This window comes from Pseudophryne corroboree, chromosome 2 (assembly GCF_028390025.1).
Source record: "Pseudophryne corroboree isolate aPseCor3 chromosome 2, aPseCor3.hap2, whole genome shotgun sequence".
Classification (NCBI taxonomy): Eukaryota; Metazoa; Chordata; class Amphibia; order Anura; family Myobatrachidae; genus Pseudophryne; species Pseudophryne corroboree.
This window is the reverse complement of record NC_086445.1, coordinates 852,293,238-852,318,156: the sequence shown is the minus strand read 5'-3', so window position 1 is coordinate 852,318,156 and position 24,919 is coordinate 852,293,238. Positions and strand designations below refer to the sequence as shown.

Below are 24,919 nucleotides of genomic sequence, written 5' to 3'. Positions count from 1 at the left end.
TTGTCAGAGCTTTAAAAATATACATTTCAAGGACAGCTGGAGTCAGGAAATCTGACTCACTGTTTATACTATATGCTCCCAACAAGTTGGGCGCTCCTGCGTCTAAGCAGACTATTGCGCGCTGGATTTGTAGTACGATTCAGCTTGCACATTCTGTGGCAGGCCTGCCACAGCCAAAATCGGTAAATGCCCACTCCACAAGGAAGGTGGGTTCTTCTTGGGCGGCTGCCCGAGGGGTCTCGGCATTACAACTCTGCCGAGCGGCTACGTGGTCGGGGGAGAACACGTTTGTAAAATTCTACAAATTTGATACCCTGGCTAAGGAGGACCTGGAGTTCTCTCATTCGGTGCTGCAGAGTCATCCGCACTCTCCCGCCCGTTTGGGAGCTTTGGTATAATCCCCATGGTCCTTTCAGGAACCCCAGCATCCACTAGGACGATAGAGAAAATAAGAATTTACTTACCGATAATTCTATTTCTCGGAGTCCGTAGTGGATGCTGGGCGCCCATCCCAAGTGCGGATTATCTGCAATAATTGTACATAGTTATTGTTACCTAAATCGGGTTATTGTTGTAGGGAGCCATCTTTCAGAGGCTCCTCTGTTATCATACTGTTAACTGGGTTTAGATCACAGGTTGTACGGTGTGATTGGTGTGGCTGGTATGAGTCTTACCCGGGATTCATAAATCCTTCCTTATTGTGTACGCTCGTCCGGGCACAGTATCCTAACTGAGGCTTGGAGGAGGGTCATAGGGGGAGGAGCCAGTACACACCACCTGATCATAAAGCTTTACTTTTTGTGCCCTGTCTCCTGCGGAGCCGCTATTCCCCATGGTCCTTTCAGGAACCCCAGCATCCACTACGGACTCCGAGAAATAGAATTATCGGTAAGTAAATTCTTATTTTTTTAACAATTTTTCCATGTTTCAGATTTAGTTTTCCTTACTGTAATAAATTCTTTACTTTCCACTAAATACTTCACCTCCAATCACCTTTACTGGCCTTGGGCCTGTGATTTACTATTTGTAGTAAGTTTGATGGTGATCTAGTTTTCTACTAGACGTTACTCCAGCAACAAACACCTGTACTGGCCAGTGTTGGTAATAAATTACATTTTCTACTAGGCTTTTACTTTTAGGCTACTATTTATTGATTATTGAAAACATTCTATTGGATCATAAAGCTTTTCAAACTTTTATCATGTCTGCCACTGCTGTGCCACTATGTTTCATAATGTTGACCCCATGATATCAATAGTAATGATACTGAGATGGCTAAAATGTCAATATAATAAATGACACCTGGAAAATGTCGACATGGACAAATTGAAAACATAAAATGTCGACATTGTCATTAGGGTGTTAGGGTTACCATTACTGGTAGTGTTAGGGCTACATTTTGATCGTTAACATTTCATCAGTGTCGACATGCTGAATGTTGACCTTTTCAATGTTGACATTAAGCCAATGCTAATATTCTCCTGTCAACATGATGAATGTCTACCTAATATTCTGAACCTGTCAATAGAAGTGCCTTTAAGTGATAATCACAATCTACAGTTTCTTGTGTGGGTCATCTGATGGTTTTTGGGAGTGCTCATTATTGAGGATAGTAAGGCTAATCTAGCTAGTTAAAAACTGGAGGTATTTACAGATTAATTATGGCAAAGAGGAAAGATTCTGAAAGCTTCAAACAGAGAGCTGACACCATCCAAAGTAATGTGAAGAAAGACCATTTGCTCATTCCACATAAAGTCTGTTACTTAGGGTAGTATGGATAATTGTTAGCATTACTGCCTCACAGCTGTTAGGGAACTCCAGCAATATTTGCATGAGACTCCTAGAGCCAGTGAGAGGGTCTTCTGACAATAACAGCTGCTCCTGTTCCCTTAGAGCTTTATACCGGTACCGGTACTTGAGCTGCCACCTGGATTTAAACCTCTAGGCTTAGGTGCTAACACAATAGGCTGGAGACCACAAAGTAATAACCTGTGTAGCAGCAGGATGACTCAGCAAGGCTGGGGTTAACAGCAAACAGACTTTGGCAAAGTAATGCAGACTAAGCTGATGTGACTGAAGACAGCAGGACTTGATAATAACTGGATACACAACAAGGCAGGAGTTAACTGAAAAACAATCTGGAGCTGAGTGTGTAGTGGAATCACAGCAAGGCAATGGTTAACTGTGGAAGCAATCAGGTGCAGGGTGTGAACTGAACTCAGACTGAGAGCTGACAGAATGACAAACAACTGCAAGATTTTGCTGTATGAATTGTGATTAGGCCGCAGTGGCTAAGCCATGATTTGAGGACTGGTCTGGGTGTATTAGAAACAGGTAGCTGCAGACTTGATGTTAAAGGCATGGCAGAAATGAATGTAGTTTGCTGCAATAGCTGATCACAGACACACAAGCTGGATGTGCAGGGAACCAGAGCTGGCAGGATATAATCACAGAGACTTGGCAGGAGCCTGTACTTGGATCAGGACCAGACACGAGAGTGACTGAAGGGCCACGGCCAGGGCCGGATTAACAATGAGGTGGATGGAGCTGGAGCTGCAGCTCCAGGCCCCCATTGAAAATAGTCCCACAGGAGACTGACAGCATTGACAGGAAAAAAAGTTTTCCTGTCACAGACTGCCAGCGACTGTCCTCTCTCCCATACCCCAACTCCAGCACTCCCACCAAGATAAGTCACAGGCAGTGTGGTGGCCGCATCTCTCCTCAAGTCTCTCCTTCTCCGGGATCCTGACTGAGCCTGTCACTCACAAGCTCCGCCCCTCAGACTACACGAAGAGCTGCTGCTGCATGAAGCCTGGTAATTGTAAGTTGTACAATGGCTTCTGGATGAGCCGAAGGTGGCAAAGGGTATACGGTACATGATTATTGCCATTAAAAAGGTTTTGCATATTACTGAGGAACCCCCTGTCCCTGACACGAGGGTACACATGTATAAAGGGAAAAAGCCTGAAGTCACTTTTCCATCCTCATTTGAATTAAGTGACTTGTGCGAAAAGGCTTGGGAATCTCCGGATAGGAGACCACAAGTTCCCAAAAGGATTCTCATGGCGTATCCTTTTCCACAAACTGATAGGATACGCTGGGAATCTTCGCCAAAAGTTGACAAGGCGCTGACACATTTGTCCAAAAAGGTGGCACTGCCTTCTCAGGATACGGCTTCCCTCAAGGAACCTGCTGATCGCAGGCAGGAAATTACCTTAAAGCACATTTACAATCATTCCGGTACTATTGCTCGACCGGCTATGGCGTCGGCCTGGGTTTATAGTGCGGTTGTGGCATGGGCAGATTCCTTATCTACGGAAATTGACACCTTAGATAGGGACGCCATTCATATGACCATAGAGCATATCAGAGATGCTGCCTTGTATATGAGGGATGCTCAGAGAGACATTTGTTTATTAAGCTCCAGAATAAATGCTATGTCTATTTCTGCTAGGCGGCTCTTGTGGACCCGACAGTGGACGGGAGATGCTGATTCAAAGCGGCATATGGAGTCCTTGCCTTACAAAGGGGTGGAGTTGTTTGGAGACGGCCTCTCGGATCTTGTCTCTATGGCTACGGCTGGTAAGTCAAATTTCTTACCTTATGTCCCCCCGCAGCATACAAAAAAGGCACCTCATTATCAAATGCAGTCCTTTTGTTCCAATAAAAACAAGAAGGTACGTGGATCATCCTTTGTTGCCAGAGGGAAAGGCAGGGGAAAAAAGCTGCACACAGCTAGTTCCCAAGAGCAGAAGTCCTCCCCTGCGTCTACAAAGTCCACCGCATGACGCTGGGGCTTCCCGAGGGGAGGTAGATCTGGTGGGGGCTCGTCTTCGGTTTTTCAGCCATGTCTGGGTTCACTCGCAGGTGGACCCCTGGGCATTAGAGATTGTTTCTCAGGGATACAGGCTGAAATTCGAAGACTTGCCTCCTCGCCGATTTTTCAAATCGGCTCTGCCGGCTTCCCCGTCAGAGAGGGAGCTAGTGTTGGCAGCAATCCAAAAATTGTATATTCAACAGGTGATTGTCACAGTTCCTCATCTCCAGCAAGGAGAGGGATATTACTCAACCCTGTTTGTGGTCCCGAAACCGGACGGTTCGGTCAGACCCATTTTAAACCTGAAATCTCTGAACCTGTACTTGAAGAGGTTCAAGTTCAAAATGGAATCACTCAGGGCGGTCATCGCCAGCCTGGAGGGGGGGGGATTGGATGGTGTCCCTGGACATAAAGGATGCTTACCTTCATGTTCCGATATTCCCCCCGCATCAGGCGTTCCTGAGATTTGCAGTGCAGGACTGTCACTACCAATTTCAGACGTTGTCGTTTGGGCTTTCCACGGGCCCGAGAATTTTCACCAAGGTAATGGCGGAAATGATGGTGCTCCTGCGCAGGCAGGGGGTCAAAATTATCCCATACTTGGACGATCTCCTCATAAAGGCGAGATCTCGGGAGAGGTTGCTGGACAACGTGTCTCTGTCTATGAAGACGTTGCAGATACACGGCTGGATTCTCAATATACCGAAGTCCCAGCTAGTCCCTACAACGCATCTGACCTTTTTGGGGCTGATTCTAGACACAGACCAGAAAAAGGTTTTTCTTCCTATCGAAAAGGTTCAGGAACTCATAGCCATGGTCAGGAACCTATTAAAACCAAAAAAGGTTTCAGGGCATCAGTGCACGCTGGTCCTGGGGAAGTTGGTGGCTTCCTACGAGGCAATCCCTTTTGGCAGGTTCCATGCGAGGACTTTTCAATGGGACCTCTTGGACAAGTGGTCCGGGTCCCATTTACAACTGCATTAAAGGATCACCCTGTCTCCCACGACCAGGGTATCTCTCCTGTGGTGGCTGAACAGTGCTCACCTACTAGAAGGTCGCAGGTTCGGCATTCAGGACTGGGTCCTGGTGACCACGGACGCAAGCCTCCGAGGCTGGGGAGCAGTGACACTGGGAAGAAATTTCCAAGGTCTCTGGTCAAGCCTAGAGTCTTGTCTCCACATCAACGTCCTGGAGTTGAGGGCCATATACAACGCCCTGCGTCAAGCGGAGGAATTGCTTCGGAGAAAACCGGTTCTGATTCAGTCAGACAATGTCACGGCAGTGGCTCATATAAACCGCCATGGCAGAATGGCCATGGCAGAAGCGACCAGGATTCTACGCTGGGCGGAAGGCCATGTAAGTGCGCTATCAGCTGTGTTCATCCCGGGGGTGGACAACTGGGAGGCGGACTTCCTCAGCATGCACGACCTGCATCCGGGAGAGTGGGGACTTCATCAAGAAGTCTTCACAGAGATCACGGATCGTTGGGGACTGCCTCAAATCGACATGATGGCATCCCGTCTCAACAAGAAGCTAAAGCGGTATTGCGCCAGGTCAAGGGACCCTCAGGCGGTAGCGGTAGATGCTCTGGTGACACCTTGGGTGTTCAGATCGGTCTATGTGTTTCCTCCTCTTCCTCTCATACCCAAGGTGTTGAGAAGAAGAAGAAGAAGCAGGGTCAGAACAATACTCATTGTTCCGGATTGGCCACGGAGGACTTGGTATCCGTAGCTGCAAGAGTTGCTCGCAGGGGATCCGTGGCCTCTTCCTCTAAGGCAGGACCTGCTGCGGCAGGGGCCCTATCTGTTCCAATACTTACCGTGGCTGCGTTTGACGGCATGGCGGTTGAACGCCGGATCCTAGCAGAAAAAGGGATTCCGGAGGAAGTCATTCCTACCCTGATCAAGGCTGGGAAAGACGTTATGTTAAAAAATTATCACCGTATATGGCGGAAATATGTTTCTTGGTGTGAGGCCAGAGCTGCTCCTATGGAGGAGTTCCATTTGGGCCGTCTACTTCACTTCCTTCAAACAGGAGTGACTTTGGGCCTAAAATTAGGGTCCATAAAGGTCCAGATTTCGGCCTTATCCATTTTCTTTCAAAGAGAATTGGCCTCTATTCCTGAAGTACAGACCTTTGTGAAGGGGGTGCTGCATATTCAGCCTCCCTTTGTGCCTCAGGTGGCGCCTTGGGATCTTAACGTGGTGTTACGTTTCCTCAAGTCACCTTGGTTTGAACCACTCAAAACTGTGGAGTTGAAATACCTCACATGGAAGGTGGTCATGTTGTTGGCGTTAGCTTCGGCAAGACGTGTTTCCGAATTAGCGGCTTTATCACATAAAAGCCCATACTTGGTTTTTCACGTGGATAGGGCAGAGTTGAGGACTCGCCCTCACTTTCTGCCAAAAGTGGTCTCATCTTTTCATATGAACCAACCTATTATCGTGCCTGTGGCTACACGGGACTTGGAGGATTCCGAGTCCCTGAATGTAGTCAGGGCTTTGAAAATTTATGTGACCAGAACGGCTAGAATCAGGAAGACTGAAGCTTTGTTCGTTCTGTATGCGGCCAACAAGGTTGGCGCTCCTGCTTCAAAGCAGACTATTGCTCGCTGGATCTGTAACACGATTCAGCAGGCGTATTCTACGGCAGGATTGTCGTTACCGAAATTGGTTAAGGCCCACTCCACTAGGAAAGTGGGCTCTTCTTGGGCGGCTGCCCGAGGGGTCTCGGCATTACAGTTGTGCCGAGCAGCTACTTGGTCGGGGACAGACACCTTTGCAAAGTTCTATAAGTTTGATACCCTGGCTGAGGAGGACCTTCTGTTTGCTCAGTCGGTGCTGTAGAGTCATCCGCACTCTCCCACCCGTTTGGGAGCTTTGGTATAATCCCCATGGTCCTTACGGAGTCCCAGCATCCTCAAGGACGTTAGAGAAAATAAGATTTTACTTACCAGTAAATCTATTTCTCGTAGTCCGTAGAGGATGCTGGGCGCCCGTCCCAAGTGCGGACTTCTTCTGCAAGGCTTGTATATAGTTATTGCTTACATAAGGGTTATGTTATAGTTTTTCGGTTGAACCGTGGCTATGTTGTTATTCATACTGTTAACTGGGTAAGTTTATCACAAGTTATAAGGTGTGATTGGTGTGGCTGGTATGGATCTCGCCCTAAGATTTACAAAAATCCTTCCTCGTACTGTCCATCTCCTCTGGGCACAGTTTCCCTAACTGAGGTCTGGAGGAGGGGCATAGAGGGAGGAGCCAGTGCACACCCAGAGTCCAAAGCTTTCTTAGAGTGCCCTATCTCCTGCGGAGCCCGTCTATTCCCCATGGTCCTTACGGAGTCCCAGCATCCTCTACGGACTACGAGAAATAGATTTACCGGTAAGTAAAATCTTATTTTTGCATGTTTGTAAGATAATTATTACCAGAGTTAATCATTTTTAAAGAGAAAGAGGAAAAGCAAATCAACTTTTAATAGCAGCACTCATTCTCTGAATTATTTTTTGATTGCAAATATAATTTATTTAGATATTTTATTAGTAATAGTGTAAACTCCGAAAAAGATTCTCAATACCCACATGTGATATAAGTACCTTTATTATTACCACATATGATGTATTATATGTCCCCTTTATTTTAAAGGGGACAAATGAGTGAAATATTAAAACAATAGAGACAGAATAACGTGTAAGAAAAAATAAATTAAATTTATGTGTATAAAGATGCATTTAAAAGAAAGTGCTAGTACGCTGTCTTAATTTATGGATCAATAAATACCTGTGATTCAAAGAATTTTTAAATGGTTTATTTAATTTGTTGAAACAACCACTGATTCTTTCTAGCCAGTGATGTTTATATAGGGTTACAGCAGATATCAGTGTTGTAACATTTCTGATGAATTCTCAGTTTTGTAGATCACAATGCAACATTTGTTGCTATATAGTGAAGTGATAAGAATGTTAGGAACAACACTGCAAATATCCGGATGATAGTTTATCTGTCTGTTATAAACATGAGGTTATTATTGCCTTCAATAATGCCGGTATACGATTACACGCTGACAAATTGTTCTTTGATTTTGAGTATTATAAATTACCCCTATTGGAATATGTGCTCACTAGCCACTACTCCTTAATTGATATCCTGCTATTATAGCAATATCCTCGATGAGACTTGCAATTTCGCACAGTACTATCTTAAAAATAAGCCTGCTTAAGCATCTCTCTGCTGCAGATACTGCTGTCTTAAATATACAGCTAACCCAGACACATATGATTAAAAAGTTGGTAATTCTCTCCTTTCATAACCACTGTTTAATTTGATCCCAGTGGTATGTGTTCACTATAAATGGAGCATACCAAATTTTTCAGAGGTATAAATGGCTTGTTTTAATCAGATTCACACAGTACTAGCTCAAAAGTGAACCTGCTTGAGCACCTATTCATTGGATTATATAGGACCTCCCCACCTCTTAGTAAATATGCTGACTTGTTCCTGGGCAAATAAAAACGCCCTGGAATCTGATGAATGACTAATTAGTCCAGGAACAAGTCAGCATATTTACTAAGAGGTGGGGAGAGGATCAGTGCCGCGGGTGGCTGTAGTTAGCGGCTATTGCCGAGCCGCTCAGCAAGTGTTAACCAGTAAAAAGGGGAGATGCGCTGCAGCTGCCTGTAATTAACGGCCGCCGCTTACAGACTTGATGGACATAACGGACAGGGATTTGAATTCCCTATCTGGATAAAAGGATTGGTCTATCCAATGTTGCTCTCCTCGGATTGGCCATGAGCTACAATAAATATGCTTCCTGAGGCGGGCGCTCAATACTATAAGCCCTGACGAAGCTTAACGAAGTGAAATGCGCATCGGCTTTGCTGTGCGCTGTCAGTACTAAAATTATCATGTATTAATAGCCTGTGTATATCAAAATCATTAGTAAGGGTTACTACTTAGATTAAACGATACATGCTGGCATAGTGTATACAGAAGATAGGAGGGTTTCCTCCCAGTGCTAGCCACCTGCGAGACATCATGTATATGAGAGACATATGGTATATGATGGCTCTCTTATGAGGAAGGAGAGCTATTTGAGGTTGTGAATAAATTGAGCTTGTTTGTAATAAACTTTACAACACATGTCAAGGTGTTAACTGTTAACGTGTGCCTGTGCTGCATGGCAATACCAGCCAGATATTCAGGCAGCAACAGGGGCTTGAATGGTTACATCCATATATGAGAGATCCCAACAAGCTACTAACGCCTCTGAAAATTTTGGCATGCTCGATTTATTGTTAGCACACATCACTGGGACAATAACAAACAGTGATTGTGTAAGGGTGTTATTACCAATCTGGGAATTATATGTGTGTGGATTAGCTGTTCATTTAAGACAGCATTATCTGCAATAGTATCAAAATGCATATATAAATCCCATGTTTCCTTCCTATATAATCCAATGAATAGGTGCTCAAGCAGGTTCACTTTTGAGCTAGTACTGTGTGAATCTAATTAAAACAAGCCATTTATACCTCTGAAAAATTTGGTATGCTCCATTTATAGTGAACACATACCACTGGGATCAAATTAAACAGTGGTTATGAAAGGAGAGAATTACCAACTTTTTAATCATATGTGTCTGGGTTAGCTGTATATTTAAGACAGCAGTATCTGCAGCAGAGAGATGCTTAAGCAGGCTTATTTTTAAGATAGCACTGTGCGAAATTGCAAGTCTCATCGAGGATATTGCTATAATAGCAGGATATCAATTAAGGAGTAGTGGCTAGTGAGCACACATTCCAATAGGGGTAATTTATAATACCCAAAATCAAAGAACAATTTGTCAGCGTGTAATCGTATACCGGCATTATTGAAGGCAATAATAACCTCATGTTTATAACAGACAGATAAACTATCATCCGGATATTTGCAGTGTTGTTCCTAACATTCTCATCACTTCACTATATAGCAACAAATGTTGCATTGTGATCTACAAAATTGAGAATTCATCAGAAATGTTACAACACTGATATCTGCTGTAACCCTATATAAACATCACTGGTTAGAAAGAATCAGTGGTTGTTTCAACAAATTAAATAAACCATTTTAAAATTCTTTGAATCACAGGTATTTATTGATCCATAAATTAAGACAGCGTACTAGCACTTTCTTTTAAATACATCTTTATACACATAAATTTAATTTATTTTTTCTTACACGTTATTCTGTCTCTATTGTTTTAATATTTCACTCATTTGTCCCCTTTAAAATAAAGGGGACATATAATACATCATATGTGGTAATAACAAAGGTACTTATATCACATGTGGGTATTGAGAATCTTTTTCGTAGTTTACACTATTACTAATAAAATATCTGAATAAATTATATTTGTAATCAAAAAATAATTCAGGGAATGAGTGCTGCTATTAAAAGTTGATTTGCTTTTCCTCTTTCTCTTTAAATCTGTATATTTAGATCAACAAGCAGCACCACTTTAATACAATTGTGTTGAAAATAAGAATTTACTCACCGGTAATTCTATTTCTCGTAGTCCGTAGTGGATGCTGGGGACTCCGTAAGGACCATGGGGAATAGACGGGCTCCGCAGGAGACTGGGCACTCTAAAGAAAGATTAGGTACTATCTGGTGTGCACTGGCTCCTCCCTCTATGCCCCTCCTCCAGATCTCAGTTAAGGAAACTGTGCCCGGAAGAGCTGACATTACAAGGAAAGGATTTTGGAATCCAGTGTAAGACTCATATCAGCCACACCAATCACACCGTACAACTTGTGATAACCTTACCCAGTTAACAGTATGAACAACATCTGAGCATCACTCAACGGATGGCTCATAACAATAACCCTTATTAAGCAATAACTATATACACGTATTGCAGAAAGTCCGCACTTGGGACGGGCGCCCAGCATCCACTACGGACTACGAGAAATAGAATTACCGGTGAGTAAATTCTTATTTTCTCTAACATCCTTGTGGATGCTGGGGACTCCGTAAGGACCATGGGGATTATACCAAAGCTCCCAAATGGGCGGGAGAGTGCGGATGAGTCTGCAGCACCGAATGAGCAAACACAAGGTCCTCCTCAGCCAGGGTATCAAACTTGTAGAACTTTGCAAAAGTGTTTGAACCCGACCAAGTAGCCGCTCGGCAAAGCTGTAAAGCCGAGACCCCTCGGGCAGCCGCCCAAAAAGAGCCCACCTTCCTTGTGGAATGGGCTTTCACTGATTTTGGATGCGGCAATCCAGCCGCAGAATGAGCCAGCTGAATCGTGCTACAGATCCAGCGAGCAATAGTTTGCTTTGAAGCAGGAGCACCCAGCTTATTGGGTGCATACAGAATAAACAGCGAGTCAGTCTTCCTGACTCCAGCCGTTCTGGAAACATATATTTTCAAAGCCCAGACTACGTCCAGCAACTTGGAGTCCTCCAAGTCCCGAGTAGCCGCAGGCACCACAATAGGTTGGTTTAAATGAAACGATGATACCACCTTTGGGAGAAATTGGGGACGAGTCCGCAATTCGGCCCTGTCCATATGGAAGATCAGATAGGGGCTTTTACATGACAAAGCCGCCAATTCTGACACACGCCTAGCCGATGCTAAGGCCAACAGCATGACCACTTTCCACGTGAGATACTTTAGTTCCACGGTCTTAAGTGGCTCAAACCAGTGGGATTTCTTGAAATCCAACGCAACGTTAAGATCCCAAGGTGCCACTGGTGGCACAAAAGGGGGCTGAATATGCAGCACTCCCTTAACAAACGTCTGAACCTCAGGCAGTGAAGCCAGTTCTTTTTGAAAGAAAATGGATAGGGCCGAAATCTATACCCTTATGGACCCTAATTTTAGGCCAATAGAGACTCCTGACTGTAGGAAGTGCAGGAATCGACCCAGCTGGAATTCCTCTGTAGGGGCCGTCCTGGCCTCACACCAAGTAACATATTTTCGCCATATACGGTGATAATGTTTTGCTGTCACGTCCTTCCTAGCCTTTATCAGCGTAGGAATAACTTCATCCGGAATGCCTTTTTCCGCTAGGATCCGGCGTTCAACCGCCATGCCGTTAAACGCAGCCGCGGTAAGTCTTGGAACAGACAGGGCCCTTGTTGCAGCAGGTCCTGTCTGAGAGGCAGAGGCCATGGGTCCTCTGTGTGCATTTCTTGCAGTTCCGGGTACCAAGTCCTTCTTGGCCAATCCGGAACAATGAGTATTGTTCTCACTCCTCTTTTTCTTACAATTCTCAGCACCTTTGGTATGAGAGGAAGAGGAGGAAACACATATACCGACTGGAACACCCACGGTGTCACTAGCGCGTCCACAGCTATCGCCTGAGGGTCCCTTGACCTGGTGCAATATCTTTTTAGCTTTTTGTTGAGGCGGGACGCCATCATGTCCACCTGTGGCAGTTCCCATCGATTTGCAATCTGTGTGAAGACTTCTTGATGAAGTCCCCACTCTCCCGGATGGAGGTCGTGTCTGCTGAGGAAGTCTGCTTCCCAGTTGTCCACTCCCGGAATGAACACTGCTGACAGTGCTTGCACATGATTCTCCGCCCAACGAAGAATCTTTGTGGCTTCCGCCATTGCCACCCTGCTTCTTGTGCCGCCCTGGCGGTTTACATGGGCGACCGCCGTGATGTTGTCTGACTGAATCAGCACTGGTTGGTCTCGAAGCAGGGGCTCCGCTTGACTCAGGGCGTTGTATATGGCCCTTAGTTCCAGTATATTTATGTGCAGACAAGTCTCCTGACTTGACCACAGCCCTTGGAAGTTTCTTCCCTGAGTGACTGCCCCCCATCCGCGGAGGCTTGCATCCGTGGTCACCAGGACCCAGTCCTGTATGCCGAACCTGCGGCCCTCGAGAAGATGAGCACTCTGCAGCCACCACAGAAGAGACACCCTGGCCCTCGGGGACAGGGTGATCAGCCGATGCGATCCGGACCACTTGTCCAACAGATCCCACTGAAAGATCCTCGCATGGAACCTGCCGAAGGGAATGGCTTCGTATGAGGCCACCATCTTTCCCAGGACTCGCGTGCAGTGATGCACCGACACCTGTTTTGGTTTTAGGAGGTCCCTGACCAGAGTCACTAACTCCTGGGCCTTCTCCTCCGGGAGAAACAACTTCTTCTGTTCTGTGTCCAGAATCATGCCCAGGAAGGGCAGATGCGTCGTAGGAATCAGCTGCGACTTTGGAATATTCAGAATCCAGCCGTGCTGTTGCAACACTTCCTGAGAGTGTGCTACGCTGATCAACAACTGCTCCCTGGACCTCGCCTTTATGAGGAGATCGTCCAAGTACGGGATAACTGTAACTCCTTGCTTCCGAAGGAGTACCATCATTTCCGCCATTACCTTGGTAAATATTCTCGGTGCCGTGGACAGGCCAAACGGCAACGTCTGGAACTGGTAATGACAGTCCTGTACCACAAACCTGAGGTACTCCTGGTGAGGTGGATAAATGGGGACATGCAAGTAAGCATCCTTGATGTCCAGAGATACCATAAAATCCCCCTCTTCCAGGCTTGCAATGACCGCTCTGAGCGATTCCATTTTGAACTTGAATTTTTTCATATAAATGTTCAAGGATTTTAAATTCAGAATAGGTCTTACCGAACCGCCCGGTTCCGGTACCACAAACATTGTGGAATAGTAACCCCTTCCCTGTTGAAGGAGGGGGACCATTATTATCACTTGCTGGAGGTACAGCTTGTGAATTGCCACCAGCACTACCTCCCTTTCCGTGGGGGAAGCTGGCAAGGCTGATTTTAGGTAACGGTGAGGGGGAGTCACTTCGAATTCCAGCTTGTATCCGTGAGATACAATTTGTACAGCCCAGGGATCCACTTGCGAGCGAACCCACTGGTTGCTGAATTTTCGGAGACGCGCCCCAACCACACCTAGCTCCGCCTGTGGAGCCCCAGCGTCATGCGGTGGACTTAGTGGAAGCCGGGGAGGACTTTTGTTCCTGGTAACTAGCTGCATGGTGCAGCTTCTTTCCTCTACCCCTGCCTCTGGCAAGAAAGGATGCACCTCTGACCTTCTTGCTTCTCTGAGAACGAAAGGACTGCATTTGATAATACGGTGCTTTCTTAGGCTGTGAGGAAACCTGAGGCAAGAAAGTTGACTTTCCAGCTGTCGCTGTGGACACAAGGTCCGAGAGACCGTCCCCAAACAATTCCTCACCCTTATAAGGCAAAACCTCCATGTGTTTTTTAGAATCGGCATCCCCTGTCCATTGCCGAGTCCATAAGACCCTCCTGGCAGAAATGGACATTGCATTAATTCTAGAGCCCAGCAGGCAAATGTCCCTCTGGGCATCCCGCATATATAAGACGGCGTCTTTTATATGGCCCAGGGTTAGCAAAACAGTATCCCTGTCCAGGGCATCTTTGTCCTCTGACAGAGTATCTGTCCATGCTGCTACAGCGCTACACATCCAGGCTGAAGCAATAGCTGGTCTCAGTAGAGTACCAGAGTGTGTATACACTGACTTCAGGATAGCTTCCTGCTTTCTATCCGCAGGATCCTTTAGGGCGGCCGTATCCTGAGACGGCAGGGCCACCTTCTTAGATAAGCGTGTCAACGCCTTGTCTACCCTAGGGGAGGATTCCCAACGTAACCTGTCCGTTGGCGGGAAAGGGTACGCCATCAGTAATTTTTTGGAAATCACTACTTTCTTATCAGGGGAACTCCACGCTTCTTCACATAACTCATTTAATTCATGTGACGGGGGAAAAGTCACTTCTTGCTTTTTCTCCCCAAACATATACACCCTCTTGTCAGGGACAGGGTTAACCTCTGAAATGTGTAATACATCTTTCATTGCAATAATCATGTAGCGGATGGCCTTGGTCATCTTAGGCTGTAAATGTGCCTCATCATCGTCGACACTGGAGTCGGACTCCGTGTCGGCATCTGTGTCAACCATCTGAGATAGTGGGCGTTTATGAGACCCTGACGGCCTCTGAGTCGCCTGGGCAGGCCCGGGTTGAGACCCCGGCTGTCCCAAGGCTGCAGCGTCATCAAACCTTTTATGCAAGGAGCTTACATTATCATTTAAGACCTTCCACATATCCATCCAATCAGGTGTCGGCCCCGACGGCGGCGACACCACATTTATCTGCACTTGCTCCGCCTCCACGTAACCCTCCTCATCAAACATGTCGACACAGCCATACCGACACACAGCACACACACAGGGAATGCTCTGACTGAGGACAGGACCCCACAAAGGCCTTTGGGGAGACAGAGAGAGAGTATGCCAGCACACAACACAGCGCTATATAACACAGGGATTTTCACTATAAAAAGTGATTACCCAATAGCTGCCGATTTTATGTCTTTTGCACCTAAATTTATGTGCCCCCCCCCCCTCTCTTTTTTACCCTTCTTGTACCTGGATACTGCAGGGGAGAGCCTGGGGAGCTGCTTCCAGCGGAGCTGTGAAGAGAAAATGGCGCTGGTGTGCTGAGGAAGAAGGCCCCGCCCCCTCAGCGGCGGGCTTCTGTCCCGCTTTCTGTGTGAAAAAATGGCGGGGGGTTTTACATATATACAGTGCCTGACTGTATATATGTATTTTATGCCAAAAAGGTACTTCAATTGCGGCCCAGGGCGCCCCCCCCCCCCCAGCGCCCTGCACCCTACAGTGACCGGAGTGTGAAAGTGTGCTGGGAGCAATGGCGCACAGCTGCGGTGCTGTGCGCTACCTTAAATGAAGACAGGAGTCTTCTGCCGCCGATTTCGCCATCTTCAAGCTTCTGTTCTTCTGGCTCTGCGAGGGGGACGGCGGCGCGGCTCTGGGAACGGACGATCGAGGACAGATGCCTGTGTTCGAACCCTCTGGAGCTAATGGTGTCCAGTAGCCTAAGAAGCGCAACCTAGCTGCAGATAGGTAGGTTTGCTTCTCTCCCCTCAGTCCCTCGTAGCAGTGAGTCTGTTGCCAGCAGAAGCTAACTGAAAATAAAAAACCTAACAAACACTTTCTTTTACTAGCAGGCTCAGGAGAGCCCACTAGGAGCACCCAGCTCTGGCCGGGCACAGATTCTAACTGAGGTCTGAAGGAGGGGCATAGAGGGAGGAGCCAGTGCACACCAGATAGTACCTAATCTTTCTTTAGAGTGCCCAGTCTCCTGCGGAGCCCGTCTATTCTCCATGGTCCTTACGGAGTCCCCAGCATCCACTAGGACGTTAGAGAAATATTTGTTTGGTCAGCACAATACGTTATATCATAAATATTCCCTACAAAGGATCATTTATCTCTAATCTGGTGCGGGAGTCTCTCTAACTTGAAACTCAGAGTTAATCATTGCCAGATTTACTTTCACTGTTGTTGTATTGCCATAAATGTCCAAAACCATCTCAAGATCAATACACAATGGGGTCTACTGTATTTATTATTTAGAGCCTTTCGTTAGAATACTGTATGTTAGATTTTTATTGTCACTTCTTGTGGCGTTAAAAAATTACTTATAATGAGAAATTATCTAAAAAAAAAATTGATAATCCCGTTGAATATACTGTAGTAAGAGTTAATCTTCAGCTTTGCCAGGCCAGTTTCTGCAAGTGTGAGTCAGATTGTCATGTTGTATGTACACAATCGAACTGAAAGCACAATTTGGTCTTTAGTTCCTACTAGTGAAAACAAAATTTGAGATGGCAATAGCAGATAAGGTGTACTTCATAAAGATTCCACAAATAGGCTTTCCCATGCAAAGGCATGGATACAATACATCTTCACTGACATGTTCCAGTAGTTACTGCCAGTGATAACATTATTATCAGCAGTAGTAGCATCCCATTTGTTAAAGAAATAAGCCCTATTGGGAGTTTATGTCAGGAATAAAGGTTTTTGCCCTTTTGTAATTATGCCCATGTGTCTCTCAGCTAATATTTTCTCACAGTTAATATTTTCAAACTAGCTGTCGTAATAGATTTTTTTCTCATTTTGTGTATCCTTAAGTACATTTGTCACTTACCCACATAAGTCTTTCAATGTAAGAAACAGTTAAATCACTGAGGCAATGCAAATAACCTAGAGCAGTGATGGCTAACCTTGACACTCCAGCTGTTGTTGAACTACACATCCCAGCATGCCCTGCTACAGTTTTGCTACTTGGCCTTGCTAAGACTGATGCAGGGCATGCTGGGATGTGTAGTTCAACAACAACTGGAGTGTCAAGGTTAGCCATCACTGACCTAAAGGTTCCTCAGGGTTTAGGCTTGTTCATCATAAGTTGATAGCAGGAGCGTAGCTACCATAGAAGCAGGGAGTGCAGCTGCTATGGGGACAGAGCTGAGGGGGGGGGGGGGTGGCACTTTCCCTGTCACAGTTGCATGTGTTATATACAAGGGCGTAGCTACCATAGGTGCAGGGAGTGCAGCTGCTATGGGGCCAGAACTGAGGGGGGGCCCACTTTCCCTGTCACAGTTACATGTGTTATATACAAGGGCGTAGCTACCATAGGTGCAGGGAGAGCAGCTGCTATGGGGCCAGAGCTGAGGGGGGGCCCACTTTCCCTGTCACAGTTACATGTGTTATATACAAGGGCGTAGCTACCACAGGTGCAGGGAGTACAGCAGCTATGGGGCCCAGAGCTGAGAGAGGCCCACCTTTCCTGTCACAGTTACATGTGTTATATACAAGGGCGTAGCTACCATAGGTGCAGGGAGTGCAGCTGCTATGGGGCCCAGAGCTGAGAGAGGCCCATCTTTCCTGTCACAGTTACATGTGTTATATACAAGGGCGTAGCTACCATAGGTGCAGGGAGTGCAGCTGCTATGGGGCCCAGAGCTGAGAGGGGCCCACCTTTCCTGTCACAGTTACATGTGTTATATACAAGGGCGTAGCTACCATAGGTGCAGGGAGTACAGCTGCTATGGGTGCCCAGAGTTGAGAGAGGCCCACCTTTCCTGTCACAGTTACATGTGTTATATACAAGGGCGTAGCTACCATAGGTGCAGGGAGTACAGCTGCTATGGGGCCCAGAGCTGAGAGGGGCCCACCTTCCTGTCACCATTGGGTGCTACATTTAGCCCTCACAAACTTTTGCCTTGGGTCCGATAGGCAGCATGTACTGAAATAAATCTCTATTCCCCCTGATATTATCAGGAATGAGACACTTAGAAGATCAGTGGTACAATATAATTATGAAATGATGTTAACAAATTGCAACTCTGGTCACTTAACAGGTTTTTTATTTTTTACACAACAGATATTGAGGACATGTGTAGCTTTTTTCATCAAACTGAATAAAAACAAATATTAATCTAACTGAAGAGCAATCAACAAATGAACATTTTTTATAATCCTGCAGCATGCATGCAGGCTGTACACAAACTGGTCATTTGAAATTAAAGATTGCAATGTTTATTCACATGCCCCTGTAAAAAAATTACATATTGTAGGTGCCAACGTTTTAAATTCAATTACAGGGATACTGCTGCTAGAAAGGTACATTTGATGTGTGTCACATATATTATGGTTTAGGCAGGCATTGGTGCACTACGACTTTAAACAGGATATAGGGTTTTATGTATTAAAGCTTGCAGAGAAATACAGTAAAGAGAGGAGTAAAGTGAAAACAATCAGCTCCTAACTGTCATGTTACAGGTTGTGTTTGAAAAATTATAAGAGCTGGTTGGTTGGGATCCGGTCTCTAAGTCGACAGTAACTAGGTCGACAATGTCTAGGTCGACCACTATTGGTCGACATAAACTAGGTTGACAGGGTCTTTAGGTCGACATGTTCTAGGTCAACAGGTCAAAAGGTCGACATGAGTTTTTCACAATTTTTTCTTTTTTTGAATTTTTTCATACTTAACGATCCACGTGGACTACGATTGGAATGGTAATCTGTGCCGAGCGAAGTGGTAGCGGAGCGAAGGCACCATGCCCGGAGCATGGTGAGCGAAGCGAGCCATGCGAGGGGATGTGGTGCACTAATTGGGGTTCCCGGTCACTCTACGAAGAAAACGACACCAAAATAACATAAAAAACTCATGTCAACCTTTTGACCTGTCGACCTAGAACATGTCGACCTAAAGACCCTGTTGACTAAGACACCCTGTCGACCTAGTTACTGTCGACCAATAGTGGTCGACCTAGACATTGTCGACCTAGTTACTGTTGACCTTCAATACCACACCCGGTTGGTTGGCACTTTCTCTTTCTCCACTTTATCTCTCTCCAAGCGTTGATACATACAGTATGCCCCACAGTCACTAATAATAATTTTTTATATATTTTAAATGCTCATCTTTAATGAATTATAATATATAAAACCAGGACAATAAGAATAGATTATGTAAAAGTCATACAGAAAGAGATAATGTATTTTGTGCAGTTGGACAATATTAAAAACAGAGACATTAGAGCCTGTCAGAACTATGAAATTAGAGCATTTACAAAGTGCCAAAAAGGAGCAAAATAATTGACTTCTCAACTACACACAGTGATCTTAAATAATGTACAAGTGAATGTAGCCTACTGTATTAATTCACAAGGAACTTGCAATCACTGAGACAAAAAAAAGCTGGTTGAAACCTAGCTTTGCCCTGTGCTATGAGAGAGACTAATTCAGTGAGGAAAGGTGGAATTGTAGGTGTATTTCTAAGTAAAAAAAAAAAGATTGAAACACATATAAATTACTGAATACAGTGAATACAATGTATTCTAAGGTGCGTACACACTAGGCGATTTAGCTCCATGAGCGACATCATCTAGCGTGTCCTCCTCCCAGTCCGGGCCGCCCAACGTGGACATACACACTCCTGCGATATCGCACAGTGACGTAATGCCGCGGCCGGCCCGTGCATGCAGTTTTGGATGATGAGTCCAAATATAGCTGCATGCACGGCTGACACTGAGGGTCATTAACGACCTGCAGGGCCGCGCATCGGCAGTTATCAACAGCATACACACTGGGCAATATAGTAAACAATATCACTCAGGAGGGTAAAAATTAGCTGTATTGTTTACTATATCGTCTAGTATCTATGCACCATCACACTCAAGATTAATCATAAATGAGGTTGAACCAATTACTATTTTAGTAGGTAAAGAAAAAGTTTAAAGGCAGTGGCCATAAAATGATTTTGTAGTGACCACTGCATCCAGACCTACTTTCGTCCAGACCTGCAGACTCTTAAAAGTATGCAGAGACATTTTATAGAAGAATCTCTAAAAACATTATGGTACTATAGGTAAGGTGTGGATGTGCCATGATGGCAATTAGATGCATTAGTGGAAATAGAAATGTATTAAACTACTGCATATTTAGCATTTCAGCTTTACTGTGTGTCTCTTGTGTCTGTGATACATAAGGTACATTATGTGAATAGAATGGGTCTAGTATTGGTTCAGCCTATAAAATCAAATCCTACACTTTGTGTAGTTGAGAAGTCCACATACACATTTCTGAATTACAATAAAAAGCATACATTTTCAGCAACTGCTCCTTAAAACCTATACTAATATGTTCTTTTTATAAAAAGCAAAAATATTTATACACCTACCAATTTTTAGACGTGCAAAATAAGTACAAAAATAGCTCCACCTCGATCTACCCAAGTCTGCTACTATCAGTTCACAACTATCCTGCCAAAATCGGGACAGTTGGGAGAAGGGGCTGGGGCCCATGTGCAGTCTCCATCTGGGCACCCTCCTCTCTTGACAGCACCACAGTAGTTTCTGTGCACTAGGGTCGCTAGGACACCCTAGTGCTGTACCAGAAACTAGTGTGCATGTGCAGGACTCCAGGAAAATGGCATGGCATCTACTGTATTTTCCCAGTGATTTGCTTACTGCTCATGCATGAAATGCTGGGAAAATGGCCACTGCACCATTTTCCTGGTCACTTGTGCAGCGTGACTGTAGCCTACGCGGGACTCACTCCGGAAGGGCAAGTATTCAAGAACTAGGTATAGGTTGTGCAGTCTGGGCCCCCTTGACCCAGGGGCCCATGTACACTGCACAACATGTACCCATTATAGATAAACCATTGGTTGTGAGGTATTTACAGTTTACCCTGCATATCTACTCTGTTTCCTAAATTTACAAACATTTTTTATGGGAACTGGTTCACTTGCATTTTCTTAAAAAAGCAATCAGCTTTTTAATCAATTTTCATAAGGATAATGAACTAAGGCAGACTGTACATATTCATTCTCAGCTACATGCTGTATACAGCTTGACAATCTGTGTCTTTCAATATGGTGTAAACATAACTTTGGCTGGGACTTGTAGTTCTGCAATAATGAGGGTATTCAACTTTGTGGTTTTCTTTCATTTTGGCAATATGCATTTTCATATCATGCTGTGCATAAATATGAAAATAGTATGCATGCCATTGTTTAATATCTCCAGGGCTAATTATAACATTCAAGACACATAAATGAACAACCGTTATCTTTATATTTATGTGTGTCATGCATAAGTTTACTATATATTAAAAATATGGCATTTGTGCTTATTTTATTCCTACCTTGTTAATGTACAATACCACTTGATACATGTTCTAATTCATATTCATTAATTCACGCTGCTTCCAAATGTTATTTCCCAAGATACCTTAGTGCTCAAACAGGGGCATCAGCACCAGTAAACAATACTCTGTATAACTTAATAACTTTATGCAGAAAATAAATACTTCTTAATACATATTTAAATATCTGACCACTTTACATAACTTGATGGTACATGATCTATGAATAATAAAGCTTTATCTGTTTCTTACATGGTGGCTCTCCCTCCTCTCAGACCAACGATGTGTACGGGGGTCCCTCTCTTCATCCCCTCCACCAAAAACATCACACTTTGCATTATCATAAGGTGGTCCAGCCACCATTATTATATGTCCTGAGCATTAATCCTTGTACAGTTTTAACTTTGAAGGTCCTCAAATGGTAAAGGGTTGGGTCTTGAGAGAGGGGCACCTACCATGCTGCTGTTGAAGGATAGAAAGGACCACCAAAAATATATCCTGAGGGGACCTCCCCTTTAGTAAATGAAGATGCCACTGGGAATATTACAAGTACTTGTTGATGTTGTCTTTAAATGTGACAGAAGAAAGTAAGTAGTGATATTTATAGATTTAACTCTCCGGTTCCCTGTTTCATAATTGAAATAAAACCAATGTTAAAAGATTATGGTGTCTATTTACTAAGCCTCGGATGGAGATAAAGTGTATGGAGATAAAGTACCAACCAATCAGCTCCTAACTGCCATGATACAGGCTGTGTTTGAAAAAGGACAGTTAGGAGCTGGTTAACTGGTACTTTATCTTCGTCCACTTTATCTCCATACAAGGCTTAGGGGTCTATTCATGAAGCAGTGAAAAGTGTGGAGAAGTGAGTCTGTGGAGCAGATGCCCATGGCAACCAATCAGCTGCTCCGTACAATTGTATAGTATGCAAATGATAAATGTTATTTCAATGCTGATTGGTTGCCATGGGCAACTTCTCCACTGGCTCACTTCTCCACACTTTTCACTGCTTCATGAATAGACCCCTATGTAAAGAGACCCCTATAGCTGGAGAGTGATAATCTATTGTCAGTAGCTTAGTTACCACAAGCCCATACCATGGTTATAGGGTGTGGGCCAGTAATACTTATCCATATTCTCTGGATGTTCCATACACTGCTGGTCTGAAAGTCAGGCAGATGAGCTGTTTACTTCATAAAAATAAAAATCCCAAATGGTGCATCATTGGGTTAGTGCCAGAAACCAAACATGCTCATTAGAACAGGGGCATCTGAAAAATATGGCTATGTGTTGCCAACCCCTCCACCAACTTTTGGTGATCATGTCTTAACCCCCATTTCTATTGTAACACCCTGTTTCTTACAATACTATCTGTACTATTTACAAATATGGAATTACACACTCAAATAGAGAGCAAGTGGAAGTATCCAAATGTCTATTATAAAACATAACAACTTTATACACAGCCTTCATGACAGATATGCTTGCCATTAATCAGACTGAAGCTGGCCATGGAGTGATTAGTGCTTTTCAGAGAGGTCATTCTGGTGGTACTCCTTCCCATGCTCTGAGACCTCACAATGAGTCTGGGCCTGCAGCAGAACAATTGGTTGTTGAACTGTTTCCTGAAACTCTTGCTGAGCAAATACAGAGCAAACGGATTCACGCAAGAATTGGTAAAAGCTAACACCCGAGCACAGATGCTGGTGATGTAGTGCAAAACGGAAGTGTCCACTTCTGAGTAATGGTAGGAGCGATATAAATAGATTACATGGTTGGGTAGCCAGCAGAATGCGAAGAGTCCAACAAATACCAAGACTGTTTTAGCAAGTCGCTTTCGGGATTCGATCTAAAGAGAAAGGACATTTAAATTAGTGTGCACATCCTATTACTGTATATGGAAAACATTTATGGTACTTCATTTGTTATCATAGCCAGTATTAAAGAGACTTCATTTAATAAAGATTTTTTTCACTTTCAGACATCTCTCAGTTATTGCATTACATACCAAACTGCCACTTTTATCACCTAGATCGTTCTCTATTTAGATTTCTCTACATGCCGCTCTGAATTATATTCTATTTAAAGAGCAGAACAGTTTCATTTGTAAAAATGATGAAAACAAATCAGCCCTGCCTGAATTATATAAATACCTGTACTTTGCTGGCAAACACAATTAGAAGCTAGAGAAAAAACGTTCTTTTTTTGGTTGTTGTTTTTATTTTCATCTCTGTACCCTATTTAGAACAGATAAAAAACATTATATAAAACCCTTGCAATAAAGCTATTTTAAGTCAGCTTGCTCTTTTTAAATTGAATTATAAATATGATGGAAATACAGTAAGTACCTGCATCAAAATTACATGTGTATTTAGGGAATTTGGCTGTTATGTTATTGCGAACCTGACAGTGAGGGTAATTCAGATCTGATTGTAGATGTGATAAATTTAGCACATCTACGATCAGTTACTCATACATGTGGAGGGACGCCCAGCACAGGGCTAGTCCGCCCCGCGTGTCAGGCCCTGCCCCCCCTGCATGGGTGCAAAAGCACTGCGCGGCGGCGATGCTTTTGCACACGACTGAATAGCTACCTGCAGCGGCTGAGTGTGACATCATGCAGCCACCGCGGTCTGCCCCCGCTATGGTCAGCACACACCTGAGTTGTCCGGATGGCGCCCCACCAATGGCATTCTAACATCACTGGCACACCCCCTCCCGTGACCGCCTCTGCCTGTCAATCAGGCAGAGGCGATCGCAGCCCTGGGATGCTTTTAGCATCTCACTGGGCCTCTCGGGTTGCGCACGCGAAGTGCACCCGCTGTGCAAGCGCATTCCCCAAAGGGCTTCAGACTGCGATCATTGTCGCTGCAGCAATCCACTCTGAATTTGGCCCAGTATCTGAAAAAGAGTTGGCAGGACTGCAAGAAATAAGTTGAGCACAAATAAATGTAGTTTACTTTCCTATAACAAATCACTCCTCAAATCAGACAAGAGTAGGTAGAGGCAGGGACTGAAATAACCAATCTAGAGCTGGAAACTAAGGCCCTGGTTCAGAGAAGTGCGCAAATGCTGCTGCAAGTGTGGTTTTCTCAGCAACGCAACTACTGCTGATACTGGCAAGCAAATCTGCCGCCCAGAAATGAAAAGAGCGACCACAACTCATTCGCAATTGCATACACACATGCACATTAATGTAAAAAAGGGAAACATCAATTGCTCAAGTAGGTCTATAGCTATGCAGACTGGACACGGCAATAGTCACGCCGGCGCCATGTTTTTGTACTCTAGAGCTTTCAGCTGACATCAGACGCACACCCTGAAAACAGCCATGACATGCCTTCATTTTTACGACCACTCCCCATGTGTGCGTGGGGGGGGGGGGGGGGGGGTTGTAACGGGCAGTAAATTGAGTTGCAGGAGGTGGAGTGGGAGAGATTGGGTTTGTGTTGACAGTGTAAAGGCATCCAGACTGGCCTAGACATGAAAGGGGAGTTGATGTTGTGCCTAAGGATGGCCTGGCCTCTAAATTCAGCCCTGGTCATAGTCCTGGAATATATATTAGTTTCTGGACAACAGTTACAGCCAGGGACAAATTTGGCCC

The 24,919-nt window shown here is 44.7% G+C and overlaps 1 protein-coding gene across 1 annotated transcript in view; it reads right to left on the bottom strand.

Annotated features, from left to right (window-relative positions):
* Window positions 1-18,012: 18,012 nt before the first annotated feature.
* Window positions 18,013-24,919, bottom strand: part of GRPR (gastrin releasing peptide receptor) — a 372,294-nt gene continuing 365,387 nt past the window's right edge. Inside the window, exon 3 of the mRNA XM_063955805.1 lies at window positions 18,013-23,164. Within this exon, the coding sequence (XP_063811875.1) occupies window positions 22,772-23,164 (393 nt within the window). The 3' untranslated portion in view covers window positions 18,013-22,771. The remainder of the gene's footprint in view (window positions 23,165-24,919) is intronic.